The sequence below is a fragment of the Oncorhynchus kisutch genome, linkage group LG2 (assembly GCF_002021735.2).
Source record: "Oncorhynchus kisutch isolate 150728-3 linkage group LG2, Okis_V2, whole genome shotgun sequence".
NCBI lineage: Eukaryota > Metazoa > Chordata > Actinopteri > Salmoniformes > Salmonidae > Oncorhynchus > Oncorhynchus kisutch.
In genome coordinates, this window is record NC_034175.2 from 46945300 (window position 1) to 46967190 (window position 21891).

The 21891-nt window shown below is 40.5% G+C and overlaps 1 protein-coding gene across 4 annotated transcripts in view; it reads right to left on the bottom strand.

The window, feature by feature from the left end:
- The window catches only part of gtdc1 (glycosyltransferase-like domain containing 1), a 45790-nt gene that overhangs the window by 20644 nt on the left and 3255 nt on the right, over nt 1-21891 (bottom strand). For all 4 annotated transcript variants that reach the window (XM_031796095.1, XM_031796098.1, XM_031796096.1 and 1 more), the window contains exons 2-4: nt 19937-20133; nt 12386-12553; nt 11457-11630 (exon numbers count right to left, since the gene is read on the bottom strand). In XM_031796095.1, the coding sequence (XP_031651955.1) occupies nt 11457-11630; nt 12386-12553; nt 19937-20133 (539 nt within the window). The remainder of the gene's footprint in view (nt 1-11456; nt 11631-12385; nt 12554-19936; nt 20134-21891) is intronic.

Consider the following 21891-nt stretch of genomic DNA (forward strand, 5'->3'; position numbering starts at 1 on the left):
GACAGTGCAGTAATATCTAACAAACTACACACATATATGTTAGTAGGAATTAATTAAAACTATAAACATAAGGACGAGCAATATCAGAGCGGAACAGACTAAGACACAGTAGAATAGAATAGAAAACAGTATATACACATGAGATGAGCAATGCAAATATGTAAGCATTATTAGGTGAATGAGATGACGTAGAACAGTATAGAAAACAGTATATACACATGAGATGAGTAATAGCAAAATTATAAACATCAAGTGACTAAGAGACCATAGAATAGTATAGAATACAGTATATACAGTTGTAGTCTGAAGTTTACATACACCAAATACATTTAAACTCAGTTGTTCAACATTCCTGACATTTAATCCGAGTAAAAATTCCCTGTTTTAGGTCAATTAGGGTCACCACTTTATATTAAGAATGTGAAATGTCAAGATAATAGTAGAGAGAATTATTTATTTCAGCTTTTATTTCCTTCATCACATTCCCAGTGGGTCAGAAGTTTACATACACTCAATTAATATTTGGTAGCATTGCCTTTAAATTGTTTAACTTGGGTCAAACGTTTCGGGTAGCCTTCCACAAGCTTCCCACAATAATTTGGGTGTATTTTGGCCCATTCCTCCTGACAGAGCTGGTGTAACTCAGTCAGGTTTGTATGCCCCTTTGCTCGCACTCGCTTTTTCAGTTCTGCCCACACATTTTCTATATGATTGAGGTCAGGGCTTTGTGATGGCCACTACAATTCCTTGACTTTGTTGTCCTTAAGCCATTTTCCCACAAATTTGGAAGTACACTTGGGGTCATTGTCCATTTGGAAGACCCATTTGCGACCAAGCTTTAACTTCCTGACTGATGTCTTGAGATGTTGCTTCAATGTATCCACATCATTTTCCAACCTCATGATGCCATCTATTTTCTGAAGTGCACCAGTCCCTCCTGCAACAAAGCACCCCCACAACATGATGCTGCCATCACCGTGCTTCACGGTTGGGATGGTGTTCTTCGACTTGCAAGCCTCCCCCTTTTTTCTCCAAACATAGCGATGGTCATTATGGCCAAACAGTTCTATTTTTGTTTCATCAGACCAGAGGACTTTTCTCCAAAAAGTATGATTTTTGTCCCCATGTGCAGTTGTAAACTGTAGTCTGTCTTTTAATGGCGGTTTTGGAGCAGTGGCTTCTTCCTTGCTGAGCGGCCTTTCACGTTATGTCGATATAGGACTCGTTTTACTATGGATATAGATACTTTTGTACCCGTTTCCTCCAGCATCTTCACAAGGTCCTTTGCTGTTGTTCTGGGATTGATTTGCACTTTACGCACCAAAGTACGTTCATCTCTAGGAGACAGAATGCGTCTCCTTCCTGAGCGGTATGACGGCCGTGTGGTCCCATAGTGTTTATACTTGCGTACTATTGTTTGTACAGATGAATGTGGTAGCTTCAGGCGTTTGGAAATTGCTCCCAAGGATGAACCAGACTTGTGGAGGTCTTGGCTGATTTCTTTTGATTTTCCCATGATGTCAAGCAAATAAGCACTGAGTTTGAAGGTAGGCCTTGAAATACATCCACAGGTACACCTCCAATTGACTCAAATAGCCTATCAGAAACTTCTAAAGCCATGACATAATTTTCTGGAATTTTCCAAGCTGTTTAAAAGGCACAGTCAACTTAGTGTATGTAAACTTCTGACTAGAGGTCGACCGATTATGATTTTTCAATACTGATTATTGGAGGACCCAAAAAAAGCCAATACCGATTAATCGGCTGATATTTTAAATTGATTTATTTATTTGTAATAATGACAATTACAACAATATAGAATGAACACTTTTTAAAAAACTTAATATAATACATCAATAAAATCAATTTAGCCTCAAATAAAATCATCAAACATGTTCAATTTGGTTTAAATAATGCAAAAACAAAGTGTTGGAGAAGAAAGTAAAAATGCAATATGTGCCATGTAGAAAAGCTAAAGTTTAAGTTCCTTGCTCAGAACATGAGAACATATGAAAGCTGGTGGTTCCTTTTAACTTGAGTCTTCAATATTCCCAGGTAAGAAGTTTTAGGTTGTAGTTATTATAGGAATTATGGGACTTTTTCTCTCTATACCATTTGTATTTCCTTTGACTATTGGATGTTCTTATAAGCACTTTAGTATTACCAGTGTAACAGTATAGCTTCCATCCCTCTCCTCGCCTCTACCTGGGCTCGAACCAGGAACACATTGACAAAAGTTACCCACAAAGCATCGTTACCCATCGCTCCACAAATGCCGCGGCCCTTGCAGAGCAAGGGGAACAACTACTTCTAGGTCTCAGAGCGAGTGACGTCACCGATTGAAACTCTATTAGCGCGCACCCAGCTAACTAGCTCGGGAGTTGATAGACTTGAAGTCATAAACAGCTCAATGCTTGAAGCACAACGAAGAGCTGCTGGCAAACGCATGAAAGTGCTGTTTGAATGACTGCTTACGAGCCTGCTGCTGCCTACCACCGCTCAGTCAGACTGCTCTATCAAATCATAGACTTAATTATAACATAATAACACACAAAAATATGAGCCTTAGGTCATTAATATGGTCAAATCCGGAAACTATCATTTCGAGAAAAAAATACATTTATTATTTCAGTGAAAAAACCGTTCCATATTTTATCTAACGGGTGGCATCCATGAATCTAAATATTCCTGTTACATTGCACAACCTTCAATGTTATGTCATAATTACATAAAAGTCTGGCAAATAAGTTTGCAACGAGCCAGGCTGCCCAAGCTGTTGCATATATCCCGACTCTACGTTCATTGAATGCAAGAGAAGTGACAATTTCCCTAGTTTAATATTGCCTGCTAACCTGGATTTATTTTAACTAAATATGCAGGTTTATTAAAATATACTTCTGTGTATTGATTTTAAGAAAGGCATTGATGTTTATGGTTAGGTACATTCGTGCAATGATTGTGCTCTTTTGCAAATGCGCTTTTGTTAAATCATCCCCCATTTGGCGAAGTTGGCTGTCTTTGTTAGGAAGAAATAGTCTTCACAGTTCACAACGAGCCAGGCGGCCTAAACTGCTGTATACAGTGGGACAAAAAAGTATTTAGTCAGCCATCAATTGTGCAAGTTCTCCCACTTAAAAAGATGAGGCCTGTAATTTTCATCATAGGTACACTTAAAAAAAAAAAAATCCACATTGTAGGATTTTTAAGGAATTTATTTGCAAATTATGGTGGAAAATAAGTATTTGATCAATAACAAAAGTTTCTCAATACTTTGTTATATACCCTTTGTTGGCAATGACAGAGGTCAAACGTTTTCTGTAAGTCTTCACAAGGTTTTCACACACTGTTGCTGGTATTTTGGCCCATTCCTCCATGCAGATCTCCTCTAGAGCAGTGATGTTTTGGGGCTGTTGCTGGGCAACACAGACTTTCAACTCCCTCCAAAGAGGGATCTGGAGACTGACTAGGCCACTCCAGGACCTTGAAATGCTTCTTACGAAGCCACTCCTTCGTTGCCCGGGCGGTGTGTTTGGGATCATTGTCATGCTGAAAGACCGAGCCACGTTTCATCTTCAATGCCCTTGCTGATGGAAGGAGGTTTTCACTCAAAATCTCACGATACATGGCCCCATTCATTCTTTCCTTTACACAGATCAGTTGTCCTGGTTCCTTTGCAGAAAAACAGCCTCAAAGCATGATGTTTCCACCCCCATGCTTCACAGTAGGTATGGTGTTCTTTGGATGCAACTCAGCATTCTTTGTCCTCCAAACACGACGAGTTGAGTTTTTACCAAAAAGTTATATTTTGGTTTCATCTGACCATATGACATTCTCCCAATCTTCTTCTGGATCATCCAAATGCTCTCTAGCAAACTTCAGACGGGCCTGGACATGTACTGGCTTAAGCAGGGGGACACGTCTGGCACTGCAGGATTTGAGTCCCTGGCGGCGTAGTGTGTTACTGATGGTAGGCTTTGTTACTTTGGTCCCAGCTCTCTGCAGGTCATTCACCAGGTCCCCCCGTGTGGTTCTGGGATTTTTGCTCACCGTTCTTGTGATCATTTTGACCCCACGTGGTGAGATCTTGCCTGGAGCCCCAGATCGAGGGAGATTATCAGTGGTCTTGTATGTCTTCCATTTCGTAATAATTGCTCCCACAGTTGATTTCTTCAAACCAAGCTGCTTACCTATTGCAGATTCAGTCTTCCCAGCCTGGTGCAGGTGTACAATTTTGTTTCTGGTGTCCTTTGACAGCTCTTTGTTCTTGGCCATAGTGGAGTTTGGAGTGTGACTGTTTGAGGTTGTGGACAGGTGTCTTTTATACTGATAACAAGTTCAAACAGGTGCCATTAATACAGGTAACAAGTGGAGGACAGAGGATCCTCTTAAAGCAGAAGTTACAGTTCTGTGAGAGCCAGAAATCTTGCATGTTTGTAGGTGACCAAATACTTATTTTCCACCATAATTTGCAAATAAATTCATTAAAAATCCTACAATGTGATTTTCTGGATTTCTTTTCTAATTTTGTCTGTCATAGTTGAAGTGTGATGAAAATTACAGGCCTCTCTCATCTTTTTAAGTGGGAGAACTTGCACAATTGGTGGCTGACTAAATACTTTTTTGCCCCACTGTATACCCCAATTCTGTTGCACAGAACGCAAGAGAAGTGACACAATTTCCCTAGTTAAAAGAAATTCATGTTAGCAGGCAATATTAACTAAATATGCAAGTTTAAAAATATATACTTGTGTATTGATTTTAAGAAAGGATGGGTTGGGTACACATTGGTGCAACGACAGTGCTTTTTTCGCGAATGCGCTTGTTAAATCACCCGTTTGGCAAAGTGGGCTGTGGTTCAATGATAAATAAACAGGCACCGAATCGATTGTATGCAACGCATGACAAGCTAGATAAACTAGTAATATCATCAACCATTTGTAGTTAACTAGTGATTATGTTAAGATTGATTGTTTTTTCTAAGATAAGTTTAATGTTAGCTAGCACCTTACCTTGGCTCCTTGCTGCACTCGCATAGCAGGTAGTCAGCCTGCCACGCAGTCTCCTCGTGGAGTGCAATGTAATCGGCCATGATCGGTGTCCAAAAATGCCGATTGCCGATTGTTATGAAAACTTGAAATCGGCCATTCCGATTAATCGGTCGACCTCTACTTCTGACCCACTGGAATTGTGATACAGTGAATTATAAGTGAAATAATCTGTCTGTAAACAATTGTTGGAAAAATTACTTTTGTCATGCACAAAGTAGATGTCCTAACCGACTTGCCAAAACTATAGTTTGGTAACAAGAAATTTGTGGAGTGGTGAAAAATGAGTTTTAATGACTCCAACATAAGTGTATGTAAACTTCCAACTTCAACTGTACATATGAGAAATGCAAGATATGTAAACATTAAGTGACTTAAGATACCGTAGAATAGTATAGAATACAGTATATACACATATGAGATGAGTAAAGCCAGATTTGTAAACATTATTAGTGCCTTGTGTTCCATTCCTTAAAGTGGCCAGTGATTTCTAGTCTATGCCTACAGGCAGCAGCCTTTAATGTGCTAGTGATGGCTGTTTAACAGCCTGATGGCCTTAAGACAGAAGCTGTTTTTCAGTCTCTCGGTCCCAGCTTTGATGCACCTTTACTGACCTCGCCTTCTGGATGATAGCGGGGTGAACGGGCAGTAGCTCTGGTAATTTACCAAAATGACTGAAGATTCCGGTAACTTATGTCAATTACTGGTAGCTTTGCAACCCTAGTTGAAACACAGACCAAAATAAGCGCCTTTCATTGTGACACGCAAGCACCATCCATCCCAAGGGGACAAGACTCAGAAGTCATTCTGTTCCAATTAAAACACTCTGTGTGTACCGTGATGTCATGCTCTGTGGACCCATCATGGTCAAATGCTTGTCATTGTCCTTCTAAATGTAAAGTATGGGGTATAAATCTCATTTGTGTAATGGGATAAACATTCAGAACAATATGGCACAGGACAGATATCAAATCTAACTTTTGTCACATGTGCCGAATACAAGTGTAGACCTTACCGTGAAATGCTTACTTACAACCCCTGAACCAACAGTGTAGTTCAAGAAGAGTTAAGAAAATATTTACCAAATAAACTAAAGTTTTAAAAAAGTATAAAAAGTAACACCATAAAATAACAATAACGAGGCTATATACGGGGGTACCGGTACTGAGCCAATGTGCAGGGGTACAGGTTAGTCGAGGTAATTTGTACATATAGTTAGGGATGAAGTGACTATGCATAGATAATAAACTGCGAGTAGCAGCAGTGTACAAAATAAATGGGGGGGGGGGGGGGCATTGTAAATGGTCCGGTGGACATTTGATTAATCTATCTGTGTATATTGAAGTTAGCTAAAGTTTGAAAAGTAGAAATGGTTAGTGTCAAACTATGACAGTTTCTGGTGAAAGGAAGTTGTCTGTGTGAGATCCAAGTTTAATTCACGGGTTGTAGATGTAGTCTGTGGGACTACAGGTTGTAGATGTATAACTAAAATGAACATGAAAGTAACATAACAGTACTTATTGTTAGTGTTATTGGGATTAGTTCAGATATATCAGTATTTGGAGGGTTTGTCATGGACACATTCTCAGTAACAATTTTGTTATTGAGAATGTGTGACGCACATTGCAGACGAGCCATGTGCTAAATGTAGAAATAAATAGGTGATCATTTTCAATATCCTCCTCTATCAGCTTTGGCTGAGGCAAAGCTCCCCTAGTTAGGAGATTATTGCATTGTGTAGCTTGTTTTGAAAACACCCATTTTTCTTGATTATGTCACCACTGAACAGATGCCAATGTGTGTTAGCTAAAGTTTGGTATTAAGGATAAATCACCAATGCCGGGTTTGATCCTTAATTCGTTCCTATTCATCACGGTTAGTTCCCCGAACTTCAAAGCCACCATATGGACCCAATTGTGGTCGTTCCTGGCACATGAGCGACTGAAAGCTGAGGCACTACCGTACCTCCAGTTTCGCTGTGCACTGTCATCATACTTTGTGCTGAGCATTTATTGCATACTGTTCTGTACTCAAGCTACATGTCAGGTGAACTAAACTGGAGTTTTTTTTTTGGGGGGGGGGGGGGGGGGGGTAGAATGAAAGGATGGGGAGTTGGAAGATATAAGAGGATAAAGGAGGACAGAAGTCGAATCAAGGTAAATAGAAAAAAGGTGCCCACCGACCAAAAGCTGTTTTCATCACGTCACAGATGAGCTTATACAGGGGTGGTTTGATTAGGAGAGCTAGGCTTCCCCCTCCGCCTCACAGGCAGGGTGACCGCCGGTCGCTGACTGGAGAGTAGTCAAAGAGGAGATTGTGGGATGAGTGTCAGGTCATCTGAGGATGACAGACTCAGGAGGCAAAGGGTGACAACGGATTTGACCCCCGCGGGCCAGAGCAGAGCAGGGCTTGCTGGCTGGGCTGGGTGGCTGGGTGAGTGAGGTTTAGGGAGATTTACCTCATCATCTCAGGCTGTATCTAAACGGTGTCATGATCAAGATTAGAGGTTAGATTGGAGTACACAACAGATTACATGGTCATATAAATCTGTTGAACACAACATATTGTTCTAGATTTTCATTAGTGGTAAACAAGGGGATAAATATCTGGGATCAGTTGAAAGTCTATCCATGAACAAAGTCAGAGAGAACGTGGTGAATCATCGGAACTAAACTCACAGAGAGGGGGTATGTATCATCAATTTGATAATACAAATAATGGAATCAAGCAGACAATGTAGCATGAATTCTTTACACTTTTCTACATATCATAAAGAGACTAAATAACCACATGAAGGACTGTACTACAGCATTTTTCTTTCTTTCCGTCTCTATTTGGTAGATGTTTGTTAAATTATTGCAAAATGATCACCCTGTTGATCTAATGGTAAATCAATTCCAAACATCAATCAATCCTTGTTTCTGTCTACAACACACCTGTTTAACAGTCTCCTCAAGCCAGTCGACCCAGACGGCAATGCCTTTCAAATTCCTCTGCTCCATCGCTTTAATGTTTCCAATTAGTCCCCACAGTCCCATGGCTAAACAGTCTCACCAAGCTTTACCAAGGCTCGTGGCAACAAATGCCTTCGGATGTCGATAATCTAGAAAACCTTCGACACTCCTTGGGGTTGTTTGTTCTTCATAGGTTTTCTATGTGGGGTGGATGATACAACAACAATCTCTCTCTGCCCTTAGTCACAAATCAGAAACCAAAGCAAACCGGTTAACCTCCCCCATTTTTCACACAAACAGTATTCATCCAAAAGTCTACATTTTTCTGTCTCATCAGTCCTTTAAACAGTGAAACACAAAATGAACTGTATAATAGAATATATCTGATGAGGTTATTATGGATCGTGTTGGACTAAACAGATTATATGTGTCCTCCTTTTACCATCTTCAATCAGTTGCGAAAACGTCCAGTTGCATTTGAACTTTGTCAAAGGAACGTTTCAAACAGGATATCCTGCCATCTGCTCCTCCAGAAGACTCATTCCAGGAGTCAGTCACTTGAGACCTGAGTTGACTGCCTGCTTCTTCACACAGAGCCACATCAATGTCTTTTAAAAGTAGCCAAAAAAGAACAACCTTTTCCCAATCAACTTAAAAGTATCTTCAGTTATCTGTAGCGAGTTAAGGGACTTAATGAAAACCGGCCATCAGTGGGGAGGTCCTAAAGAATGTACAACGCTTTCAAGCGGAGTTGAAACCTGCATTAATATCTTTTCATGGAAGAACATTAAAGGAATCCCTCCTTTTGTCTCTTAACATTAACAATGGAGAACCTGTTCCATATAAGCCTACATTCCCTTGATTCCTTCCACATTCCTTTTTTAATGCAGATATTACATGTGAGAAAATGAATTAACAATATACTAATCATGATCAATCTGGTTTCCCTCCCCCTTGAACACCTGACGGCATTCTGTTCTCAAGAGGAAAAGGAACACACGCTGTCTGACAACCTGACAGCCACACAAAGGCCTCAGAAAGAACTGGGGTGAATGGGGGAAACTGCAGTGGGGTCCCGGGCAAGGCCTGCCAGAACTTGGCACCTGCTGATCACGTGCACATTTTATGACCTCCTCTCCATTCCCCACCCACAGTATATATAATATATATTTGAATATTGTCAATACGCAACACACACACACACACACACACACACACACCAGCGGATTGACAATACTCAAAGAAAGTCAATGCCCCGCTGTTCCACGATGATAAATGTGATGGCTTTGTATCTCACCGCAGGTTCCTGCAGGCTCAGGTCAATCGCTATTAAATTACAAAAGTCCACCTCTCAAAAGCCGATTGATAGATGGATACTGCAAACACACAAACCACAAAGAGCCCTCCGTTGCTTTCACAAACCCACCAGTTGTGCAGCCTGAAAAAAGGGCTTTTAGGTTGTTGAGATTTTTTACTTGTGCATTTGCAAATTCATTTGGGCTCTCAGTAACACCATAAACTCTCCAGAGCTTGGACCGAGTGGACATTTCTGAGAGCGACAGAAAAATACCTATACAGAAAAACCTTCTGGTATTTCTACTCTATTTGTTTCTCTGAGCGTTTTATATTTTCAAAGAGCTGGACTAACTGTGTTTGGAAAAGGACCGCGGGCATGTTGGGGGATTGTCGGCCATGCATATAATCGCTTACTTACACTCTGTGAGTTTGCTTTGGATCAGGCAAATTACCATCTGAAAATGAGCTGAAAAACACTCTGGGCGAGAGGCCTGCGTCATCCATGGCAGTTCACTTTCAGTATTTCTTACTGCAGCGAATATACAGGGAAACATGTGGAGATGCACACAAACATGCACACTTCTCAGAAACTGTAGTTGCATCATTGCTTTCAATGTACTTCAAATTTAAGAGAAAAAAAAATACTCTCTAAATACTATAGAAACAAACCTTACTCTTAATCTTGGCACAGAATCTGTCTAGTTGTGTGGTAATGCATTATGATGATGTTGAATGTTAAACTTGTCACTGTGAGGGAATATGCGCTTCCAGCATAAAGTGGACTCAAATCACATAATACACTCGCTCTAATTGGGAAGGCCATAAAATAAAGTCTGCGTGACACAATTACTGCAGGCAGGGTCACACAAACACTCTCACACACAACTTTCATGGACAGGGAGACGTAGGCTTAAATAATTAGCTATAATATGCCACAAGAGTATGCTCAGAACAATATGTGCACTTGGGTGAGCGGCGGAGACTGCTTTCATCTTTTCCACTGTGTTCGGTCACCCCCGAAGAATGGCAAGGCTTGAAAGGAAGCACAGGAATCGCAAAAAAAAAACTGCATCATATGTTTATGAATTTCTATTCAATAAATGCCATGCCGCCCTCATGAAAATATGGGCATTATGGTTTCGCTTAAAATGGAATATCAAGGAAGAAATTCCCGCTGTGATACATGAGAGAAATGTTCAAGCAGCAACACCAACATTGGATTGACAAGCACACACGTGTGTGGTCAACACTTAGAAAAAAGGACTTTTGTCTAAATACCTTTGGTGTTTCAACGTTAATATTCAAATTTAAACGGCTATGATGCCGTCGTTTTCATGTGAAGAAGTGGCTGCTGTTGATTTGGTCTGTAATAGGAAGCAGACCCGCTCTGTTGCGTCGAGGTTTGGAGCACTTAGCAGCTAGCGCATTGTTTTGGAACAGAGCAATAAAAAAGAACCACCCCTCATCACTGAGCCGAGACAACAGCTTATATAGAGACGCCTGGATCCAATCGATCCACAATGACAGTTCTCTAATCTATATGCATGTTATTTTACTTACAAATGTAAACTCATTGTTTGGTATTAGCTGAAGTGAATTTCTAAGTACAATTTGAGGTAACAATGGATATTTTCTGGGGCTTTAGTTGAAATAATTCATAATACATTCGATATATCCTTAACCGCAATGTTCAAATTAAATAATAATTATTTTATTTTGATATGTTACCTATACTGATGAAGCAATAAGTCAATCCAAAGAGATAAGAGAAAAACCCCTCTCCTCCTAAAAAGGTTGCCACCTCTTTCCATCTCACCCAAACACTTCACATAGACGCATCAACATCTGTAATGAATACATCAACATCTGTAATGTATACATAGGCTACGGTACGTGCGAGAGTAATAGATAGGCCTTAGCGAAAACACGAAACTGGATATTAAAGCTCCGTAGACACTACTAATCTTGACTCTTACACAACTAACTTCTCTCCAGTCAGTCAGATTGCTATTAACCATGCTCCCAAACCCTATCAGCTCTCTGGGCCGGATTAAAAGCCTGCAACTCTCTTTCTCTTTCTCTCTCCACTCTGCTTTATTTAATCAGTGGCCTGGTTATCCCTAGAAGGCAAATTACTGTAGCCAGGGATGATGACACTGACCTTGTGACATGGGGGAATTGGATGGGGAAGTGGAGGACCCGACACTTTGGGCGTATGAGCTTGTCCAGGTCTTTGGGCCTGTGGTCGGGGATCATCTTCATGAAGGACGAAATGGAGGACAGGAAAGACTCCATGTTGAAAGAAGAGTTGAACGCCACCACATCTGCCACCAAGCTGGGGGGAAAGGAAAAGAAGGGTACACACACAGTCAGTGACACACACACACACACACACACGCGTACGTACACACACAAAGTGACACTACTTCATTTGCAGATTCAGTGTGTGCCACATGGAACAGTTCAGCATAGTCTGCATTTATCAGTACAGTCTTAAATGGCTCCTATTCTCTTTCATTAGAACGAAAGCCATGCATTATAATTCAAATTAGCAAAGCAATCTGGCTTGAATCCAATCAAACATCTCTTAATGATCCATTCCCTTTGAGTAGCGTATTATTTAATGCTGCCATATTTGACTGGGTTAATGCCATTAAAGTAGATTGAGTGGGCCTTGCAGAACTGACTTATTGACGCGTTGCCCTATGCAGATCAACAACAATCACTTTTCTTTAGAGTGCCCCTCTCTTTACTGTTTGCCTTCTGATTAATGACAGCCCAGTCGCTCGACAAGAGTGACTTCAATTACCCAGAGAGCATCATGTCGGCCTGCCGTAATTAACCAATCATGTTGCGCCCCAGACATGCTCATTAAGACAAACTATTACCGTATGAATAGTGTGTTGTTTGTTTATTTTAAATACACAAACAAACAGAGCAATTATGCTCGTTGCTCATCGTCTTTGCTTGTTACGACCTCTTGTTCCTAATGTTAACTGGGATAATAACGTGCACTCACTGTGCACCAGATAGATTGTGTACTGTATTATACATTGTGTACGGCACACTCAAGGCCGGGCTGGTCTTTACCATGAGAGAACCTGGTTGTATCCGTACTGGAAGTCTCTGTCCTGGCTCTTGCGGACTGGATAGACCAGCTGGTTCTCGTGGAAGTAGAGCACCTTCTTCAGTGTGGCCAGGTCAGGACGCAGGGCCACCAGTTCAGACAGGTTCAGCACAGAACTGGCAAACAGGACCCTGAGGACCAGAACACAGCACAGGGGGTTAGGATGGTGAGGGTGAGTTAATCTATCTGCAAATACAGTGCATTCAGAAAGTATTCAGACCCCTTGATTTTTTCCCCACATTTTGTTACATTACAACCTTATTCTAAAATGGATTAAATAACAAAAAATCATCATCAATCTACACACAATACCCCATAATGACAAAGCGAAAACAGTTTTTTAGAAATGCTGCAAATGTATAAAAACTGAAATAGCTTATTTACATAAGTATTCAGATGCTTTGCTATGAGACTCAAAATTGAGCTCAGGTGCTTCCTGTCTGTCCTTCAGATGTTTCTACAACTTGATTGGAGTTCACCTGTGGTAAATTAAATTGATTGGACATGATTTGGACAGGTAGACATCTGTCTATATAAGGTCCCACAGTTGACAGTGCATGTCGAGCAAAAACCAAGCCATGAGGTCGAAGGAATTGTCTGTTGAGCTCCGAGACAAGTCAAGGCACAGATCTGGGGAAGGGTACCAAAAAATGTCTGCAGCATTGAAGGTCCCCAAGAACACAATGGCCACCATCATTCTAAATTGAAAGAACCACCAATACTCTTCCTAGAGCTGTCTGCCCGGCCAAACTGAGCAATCGGGGGAGAAGGGCCTTGGTCAGGGAGGTGACCAAGACCCGATAATCACTCGGACAGAGCTCCAGAGCACCTCTGTGGAAATGTGAGAACCTTCTAGGACAACCATCTCTGCAGCACTACACCATGAGGCCTTTATGGTAGTGGCCAGACGAAAGCCACTCCTCAGGAGAAGACACGACAGCCTGCTTGAAGTTTGCCAAAGGGCACCTAAAGGACTCTCGGACCATGAGTAACAAGATTCTCTGGTCTGATGAAACAAAGATTGAACTCTTTGGCCTGAATTCCAAGCGGCACCTATGGAGGAAACCTGGCACCATCCCTACGATGAAGCATGGTGGTGGCAGCATCATGCTGTGGGAATGTTTTCTGCGGCAGGGACTGGGAGACTAGTCAGGATCGAGGGAAAAATGAACAGCGCAACAAAGTACTGAGTAAAGGGTCTGAATACTTATGTAAATGTGATTTCAGTTTTTAATTTTTTATTAATTTGCAAAAATGTCAAAAAACGTATTTTTGCTTTGTCATTTTGAGGTATTGTGTGTAGATTGATGAGGGGGGAAATCTATTTCATACATTTTAGAATAAGGCTGTAATGTAACAAAATGGGGAAAAGGTCAAGGGGTCTGAATACATCAGAATGCACTGAACAATTATGTCTAACAAACGCTGGGCCTTACTACCATATCTTCGTGCTTACTAATGTCGGACTAAAATGAAACCCTGGGAGGTGAGGGATAGCTCTCTTTTTAGCCGAGCCATATCAGACTTGAATGTCCCCACTGCTTCCAATGCCAACCACTAAAATGCCTTTTATCCATCAAAGGGATAAATCCTGCTAAATATGACCCATTTATCGTAACCAGCAGGTAAAATAGTAACATCACCCAAATCTAATAATTTCCCAAGCAGGATAATCCACCCAGCCCTGCCCAGCTCTGCTGCAGCCTCTCAGACAATGCAGCATTTCCACCGCAGCCCTGTCTCTAAAAGCATATCTCTCTCTCCGTCTCCCTCTGCGGCATCTCTGTATCTGTTGCGTGCTCAGCGATGAGGCTTTGAAGCTCCATCATCTCCCTATGTGACCTCATCCTCCACTTCAAGCCTTGGCCCATCCCTTCATCAGTCAGTCAGTCCCCTTAACCCATGAGCGAGGAATCTTTGATGTGGTTGAGTCCACGAGCCATCGCTAAGATCACGTCCCCGTGTGCCTCTCAGACATGGGATTAGCCCAATTTCCTAGCCTGTTTGGGCCTTCGATCAAAACTAAAAGAGGCCTACAGGACTGCATGTTACAGAAATCACCCTCACCCCCTAAACTCTGTCGGTAATGTGGGGGCTCTGACTCAAACCAGATGAGAGTTCTCTATTTTTTACCTTTTTCATGCCAAGAATATTCCACAGGGACATCCTGTGTAGTAAAGAATTAGACGCACTGAAACTGCAGGGCTAAAGTATCCCTTTAGTGGGAGATGGATTTAAAAAATATATATATTTACCTTTTTCATATAAATAAGTAGAACATTTTGATTTGTTATGTGCTGAATTACCACTTGTCATCCCATAGAGGGAACAGCAAATATCCCATTCTCCAAAATCCAAAACAGCACAACGGAGAAAGGGGGTTATGCTTAGTTACTTACTGTATGAGCTATTACTTAGCCACCAGAGGTGGGACAAGACACAATTATTCAAGTCTCAAGTCACAAGATCCAAGTCAAGTCCCAAATAGAACTGTTAAGTCTTGAGTCAAGTCCAAGTCGTGCATTCAAAGAGCAAGTCAAGTCGCAGGTTTTTTCAAGTCAAGTAAAAAAAATAAAGAAAAATAAAAGGCAATGAGTTGTTCAAATACAAATCTAAGTTTATTTATTGAGATTACCAGAGAACAAGTTATTTTGTCTACAATGCATTTTGATTAGACCTACGTAATAATTGATTTGAACAACAAATTCCAAATGGGAGCTTCATAAGTAAATTATCCATTTCAGGCAATGTTGACTTACCAAAAGACCAGTATGTCAATGCTAGTAATTGTTGCTTGATCACCCCATTGCTGGTGATCTTGCAAAGTTAACTGTTCATATTATTGACCAATGGTGTAAAGTACTTAAGTAAAAATACTTTAAAGTACAACTTTAGTAGTTTTTTGGTATCTGTACTTTACTATATATATTTTTGAGAACTTTTACTGCACTACATTTCTAAAGAGAATCATGTACTTTTTACTTCATACATTTCCCCTGACACACAAAAGTACTCGTTACATTTTGAATGCTTAACAGGACAGTAAAATGGTCCAATTCACACACGTATCAAGAGAACATCCCTGGTTATCCACTGCCTCTGATCTCACTAAACACAAATGCTTTGTTCGTAAATTATGTGTTTGGAGTGTGCCCCTGGCTATCCATACATTTATTTTTTTAAATAAAAAATTGTGCCGTCTGATTTTCTTAATATAAGATATTTAAAATAATGTATACTTTTAGTTTTGATACTTAAGTATATTTTAGGAAATACATTTCCTTTTTATACATAAGTATATTTAACCAAATACTTATAGACTATTACTCAAGTAGTATTTTACTGAGAGTCATTTTCTATTAAGGTATCTTTCCTTTTACTCAAGTATGACAATTGGGTACTTTTTCTACAACTGTTATTGACCAAACAAATTTGGAGCTGCATATTAAGTTATGGCAATCCTACAATCTCGCTACAATTTGAAGTTTGCGATGCACAGCAAATCTGTTCTCTAGTCCAGTGGTTTTCAAAGTTTTTGACCCGCGACCCCCAAAAATGAGTGGTTCAAACTTAAAGTTTGCAACCCCGCACACGCCCATGCCCACACGGCGAACACACACACAAATGTAGCCTGTCATTACAGCCATAAACGGTGATGCATTTTCAAAGTGCAAGATACAGAAATAAACTGTGTTTTACATCTGCATTTTGAGCTGAGTCATTCATGATAGCAATCAATATCAATTAGGTATAACGTTATCAAGTCATACTGTCACTTTTTGGAGTCAATAGCAAGCAGGATCATACGACCCCCCAGCATGCAGCGGGGGTTGAATGATCGGAATAGAAAGCATGTAGCCTTTTTCTTCCTAATAAATATCATAATTAATTTGCCAGAATGTTACATTTTCATCGCATAAATATTAAAGGTAGTGCGATGTTACAGCTAGCTATCTTTAGTCATAGCCAGTACAACCACTGAGGTAAAGAATTACAATCCACCAAAACTAGGCCCATTTTAAATATGAACATGATCTATGACATCACCAGGTACCCCATTGTTGTGGCAAAGATGCGTCAGTAGAAGATTGCTTATTAGCACTTTACATGAATAATATTAATGTACAGTTGAAGTCGGAAGTTTACATTCACCTTAGCCAAATACATTTCAACTCAGTTTTTCACAATTCCTGACATTTAATCCTAGTAAAAAATTCCCTGTCTTAGATCAGTTAGGATCACCACTTTATTTTAAGAATGTGAAATGTCAGAATAATAGTAGAGAGTGATTTATTTCAGCTTTTATTTCTTTCATCACATTCACAGTGGGTCAGAAGATTACATAAATTGCTTATTAACTTGGGTCAAACGTTTTGGGTAGCCTTCCACAAGCTTTCCACAATAAGTTGGGTGAATTTTGGCCCATTCCTCCTGACAGAGCTGGTGTAACGGAGTCAGGTTTATAGGCCTCCTTGCTCGCACACGTTTTTTCAGTTCTGCCCACAAATCTTCTATGGGATTGAGGTCAGGGCTTTGTGATGGCCACTCCAATACCTTGACTTTGTTGTCCTTAAGCCATTTTGCCACATATTTGGAAGTATGCTTGGGGTCATTGTCCATTTGGAAGACCCATTTGCGAACAAGCTTTAACTGATGTCTTGAGATGTTGCTTCAATATTTCCACATCATTTTCCTTCCTCATGCTACCATGTATTTTGTGAAGTGCACCAGTCCCTCCTGCAACAAAACACCAACATGATGCTGTCACCCCCGTGCTTCACGGTTGGGATGGTGTTCTTCGGCTTGCAAGCCTCCCCCTTTTTCCTCCAAACATAACGATGGTAATTATGGCCAAACAGTTCTACTTTTGTTTCATCAGACCAGAGGACATTTCTCCAAAAAGTACGATCTCTGTCCCCATGTGCAGTTGCAAACCGTAGCCTGGCTTTTTTATAGCGGTTTTGGAGCAGTGGCTTCTTCCTTGCTGAGCGGCCTTTCAGGTTATGTCGATATAGGACTCGTTTTCCTGTGGATATAGATACTTTTGTACCTGTTTCCTCCAGCATCTTCACAAGGTCTTTTGCTGTTGTTCTGGGATTGATTTCCACTTTTCGCACCAAAGTACGTTCATCTCTAGGAGACAGAATGCATCTCCTTCCTGAGCGGAATAACGTCTGTGTGGTCCCATGTTGTTTATACATGCGCACTATTGTTTGTACAGATGAACATGGTACCTTCGGGCATTTGGAAATTGCTCCCAAGGATGAACCAGACTTATGGAAGTCTCCAATTATTTTTCTGAGATCTTGGCTGATTTCTTTTGATTTTCCCATGATGTCAAGCAAAGAGGCACTGAGTTTGAAGGTAGGCCTTGAAATACATCCATAGGTACGCCTCCAATTGACTCAAATTATGTCAATTAGCCTATCAGAAGCTTCTAAAGCCATGACATCATTTTCTGGAATTTTCCACGCTGTTTAAAGGCACAGTCTACTTAGTGTATGTAAACTTCTGACCCACTGGAATTGTGATACAGCGAATTATAAGTGAAATTATCTGTCTATAGACAATTGTTGGAAAAATTACTTGTGTCATGCACAAAGCAGATGTCCTAACCGACCTGTCAAAACTATAGTTTGTTAACAATACATTTGTGAAGTGTTTGAAAAACGAGTTTTAATGACTCCAACATAAGTGTATGTAAACTTCCGACTTCAACTGTAGGTAGGCTACTCTGTTTTTGCCAGGCAAAACCGGAAGAAAATAAACAAGCGCTTTCTGGTCTATCTGGATATGTGCAGCCGCCTTTGCACGCAAACTTTTCTTTCTGAAGCACAAATTTGATGTTTTTGAAACAATCATTTGATGCAATGCCGTAGCCCAATGTTAGTGACCAGATCAAATAAGCAAAGGTATAAATATCAAATACAAATGGTAGGCTATAATATTATGTAGCCTATTAAAATATGTATGAAAAAACTTCCCACTTGCACCACCCAAAACCTTCCCATTGCGCTAGCTCACCCGACCTGTTTTGATTGACAGTTTGCTGGTCCAATCAGAGGGCTGAGTGTGTTTCACCAGCCAATCATTTTTTTGCAACTGCAATACTGTCTCTGGCTACGTGGAGAACAATCCAAGGAGACTCTGTCCGCAGAATATGTGACAAAAAGTTACAAAACCTGGCGAGATGATTTCAAGTCATCAGTCTCAAATCAAAGTCGAGTTTTGAAGCTCCAAGTCAAATCTGAAATTATTGTACTTTCTATCAAGTTGAGTCTCAAGTCATGACATTTGTAACAACAGTCAGACTTGAATGCACACCTCTGCTAGCCACTATCGATTTGACTACCTGTCTTCATTTTGACTGATGACCTTTTTGAAGTTGGAATTCTACTCTATATGTGACATGGCTCGCCCACTGTGTTCTCCAGTAACGACTGTTACTGCGGTGTTGCAGAGATGACAGAGAGGGATCAAAACCAGACAAGTACACATCCATCTGAGCGTTAGCCCTGTGTGTGGGTGAGCCGCAGCATCATGCATCGCTTCACCAAACGTATAGTAAATCGCCCTATATTTGCCAATCATCTGTGAAGTACTCACCAAGTCCTGAATCAAACCCATTTCTGCAAAGCAGAAATTATCATCAAATAAAATGATGAATAATAATCATAGTGCACCCTCTGGTTTAATGGCAGGATAGTATCTAATTGAACTGGGTTTCCCTAATAAAACTTACAAAGTAATTCCAAAGCAAAAAGAAAAGATAGCTAAGTACTTTTACACATTGGGTTATTCCCCTAAAAGTAATGTGCAAGATAAAACGGAAAACAAATTGACACCGAAAAATAGAGAGTGAAAGGTTGGGGACATTTCAAGCAGCTGTGTCTCATTACATATGACCTAAATCCTCTCTGTGGAAGTCAATGACCTAATGGAATCCCAATCTCAGAAGTCCACGAGTGAGTGATACAAGGGTACCTGAAAAATGGCTGACAACCACATGGCCCACTTTCCATCTCACTGTGCCAAAACAGAGGAATTGGATTTCCCCTTTACAGAGCTCACAAACAACATGTTGGAAAGACCAACAAAAAAAAGCAGTGTACAGTACCAGTCAAACGTTTGGACACACCTACTCATTCAAGGGCTTTTCTTAGTTTTTACATTGTAGAATAATAGTGAAGACATCAAAACTATGAGAAGAACACATATGGAATCATGTAGTAACCAAAAAAAAGTGTTAAATCAAATATATTTTAGATTCTAAATGATCCACCCTTTGCACACTCTTGGCATTCTCTCAACCAGCTTCACCTGGAATGCTTTTCCAACAGTCTTGAAGGAGTTCTCACATATGCTGAGCACTTGTTGGCTGCTTTTCCTTCCCTTTCCAATCCAACTGCACTCAAAACATCGCAATGACTGGTACTGTATATTTCACAAAAACAATGATCTAGCAATCTTAATCAGCACTGTATCAATTCCAACAGTCATGTTTCTATGTATACCTGTATGAGGGGCTAGCCGGGATAGCCTGCATGAAGTACAGGGCTGCTGTCCTGGCCCTCCAGTGCCATTTCTTAGCCGGCAGTGTGTAGGACACGCAGTCGTCCACATTCTCTCTAAGCAGGTCTATCAGCTGTTTGTGGGAGCCACCGTAGAACGCCTCTACGAGTAGCACACTCATGGATAGGCTATTCTGAATCTGAGGAGAGAAAAATGAATGATAATAATCAAGGACAAGATAACTGCAGTAAGAATAGGGAAATTAGGGGGAAATCATTGCTTTCAGAGATTGACAATGAAGGCCTCCTTGGCAGGGAAAGAGGAAAAGACCAGTTGGATTTTGGGAAGTGTAGTCAATTCATTTCCTGTGGAACAAAATAAATCTGACCAGTTGTATCAGTTATGATAAACTGACCTGACGACATACCAGTAGGTTTTTTGTAAAATAGTCATCACAAACTATCTGGTAGTGTAAATGAATGGCAGAAGCAAGGAAGAATATGAGTGATGATGATGGAAGGAAATTGCAGCCTAAAATGCTGAGGATACATTGATATAATATAACTGTGTTCCCGTGCAATTTCTTTTCCAACAAATTTCCTCCCCATTATTTCCAGTTTATTACAGTAAATGTTATGTCCTCCATCTCATTCTTCCATTAAGCTGCCCACAATGGGTAGTAAGTTATTTGCCACACTCATCATTCGCCCACAGACTTTCCAATCAGTCAATATCTTGGTCCCTCTCTCGTTCTTAAATACAAGTCATATCTTAAGCAGAAAACGTGCTATGTCATTTTTTTAACACCATAAAACCTTTAAAAAAAAGTAAAAGACGGTAGATATGGAGTTCAGTAGGAAGTAAATGTTTTAGAAAGGCAAACAGAAGTTTAGACCAATGACAAAAATGCATCTTCCTGAAAGCAAAATTGTGACCCATTGTAACAAAACATTTAATGGAAAACCAATATATATTGGCAACATTAAATTTGTAAACAAATCCTAAATGTTTAGATGACATATTGACATCTCTGACCTAGTGTGTGACTCTTGCCAAGCACCGAGCATTATTCAAGCTTTCACAGAATTTTAAACAATTATGTGGATAGACAATGGACCATTACTGTATGGCATAACAACAGCTAACAGAAGACAAACATCTCATCTGGATTAGAACACGAAACAACACATTTTCAACCACATCTCCGGGGGGGATTTCCAATCTTACCGCCATGCATTGCAAAATGGACCCATTGACGATCAAATCTCTCCTCATCTATACCTTTCGCCCACCCTTTCAGAGTATTCAGGTTATTGACACCATTCCACCTCAATGGCAGACATTAACTGAAAGGGTTAATGTCACCATTCTCTCCCCCACACACTGATGTGACAGGGAATCCCCAACGCACCAAACCACTCAGGAATTAATAACACAGTAATGACACTGTGAATGTTGACAAGTCATTTCACGACCTGACATGTCTGACTGGAGACTCTCAGATAGGCTTTGTCATTAAACCGAAACACCATTTCAGCCTGGAAACAAAACAACATGACAAAAAGTGAATATTGGAACATAATAAGAAGGTACATATTGGAAGGTAATTTTTTCCCCTGGCTCATTGTTGTTGTTGGCTTTTCTAATATTTAGCACAACGCCCTTACATGTAGAATTTAACTTTACATCCTCAACGTCACTGACAACATTGCCAGAGTATAGGGCGACTACAGCACATATTCATTCTCTCCGAAATCTAAGTGGAAAATCACCACCACAGCTTTATAAATCCTGTGTGTATCCCGGAAAAACACACTGAAGTGCATAACACTCCCCTCACCACACACACATCACCCTGAGGTGCAAAGGGATTTCATGCAGAAATACAGGATTATTTAGCAAGGGTGGGGTGGGGTGAGGCAGCCAGCATTTCCATATAAAAATGCATAAAAACGTC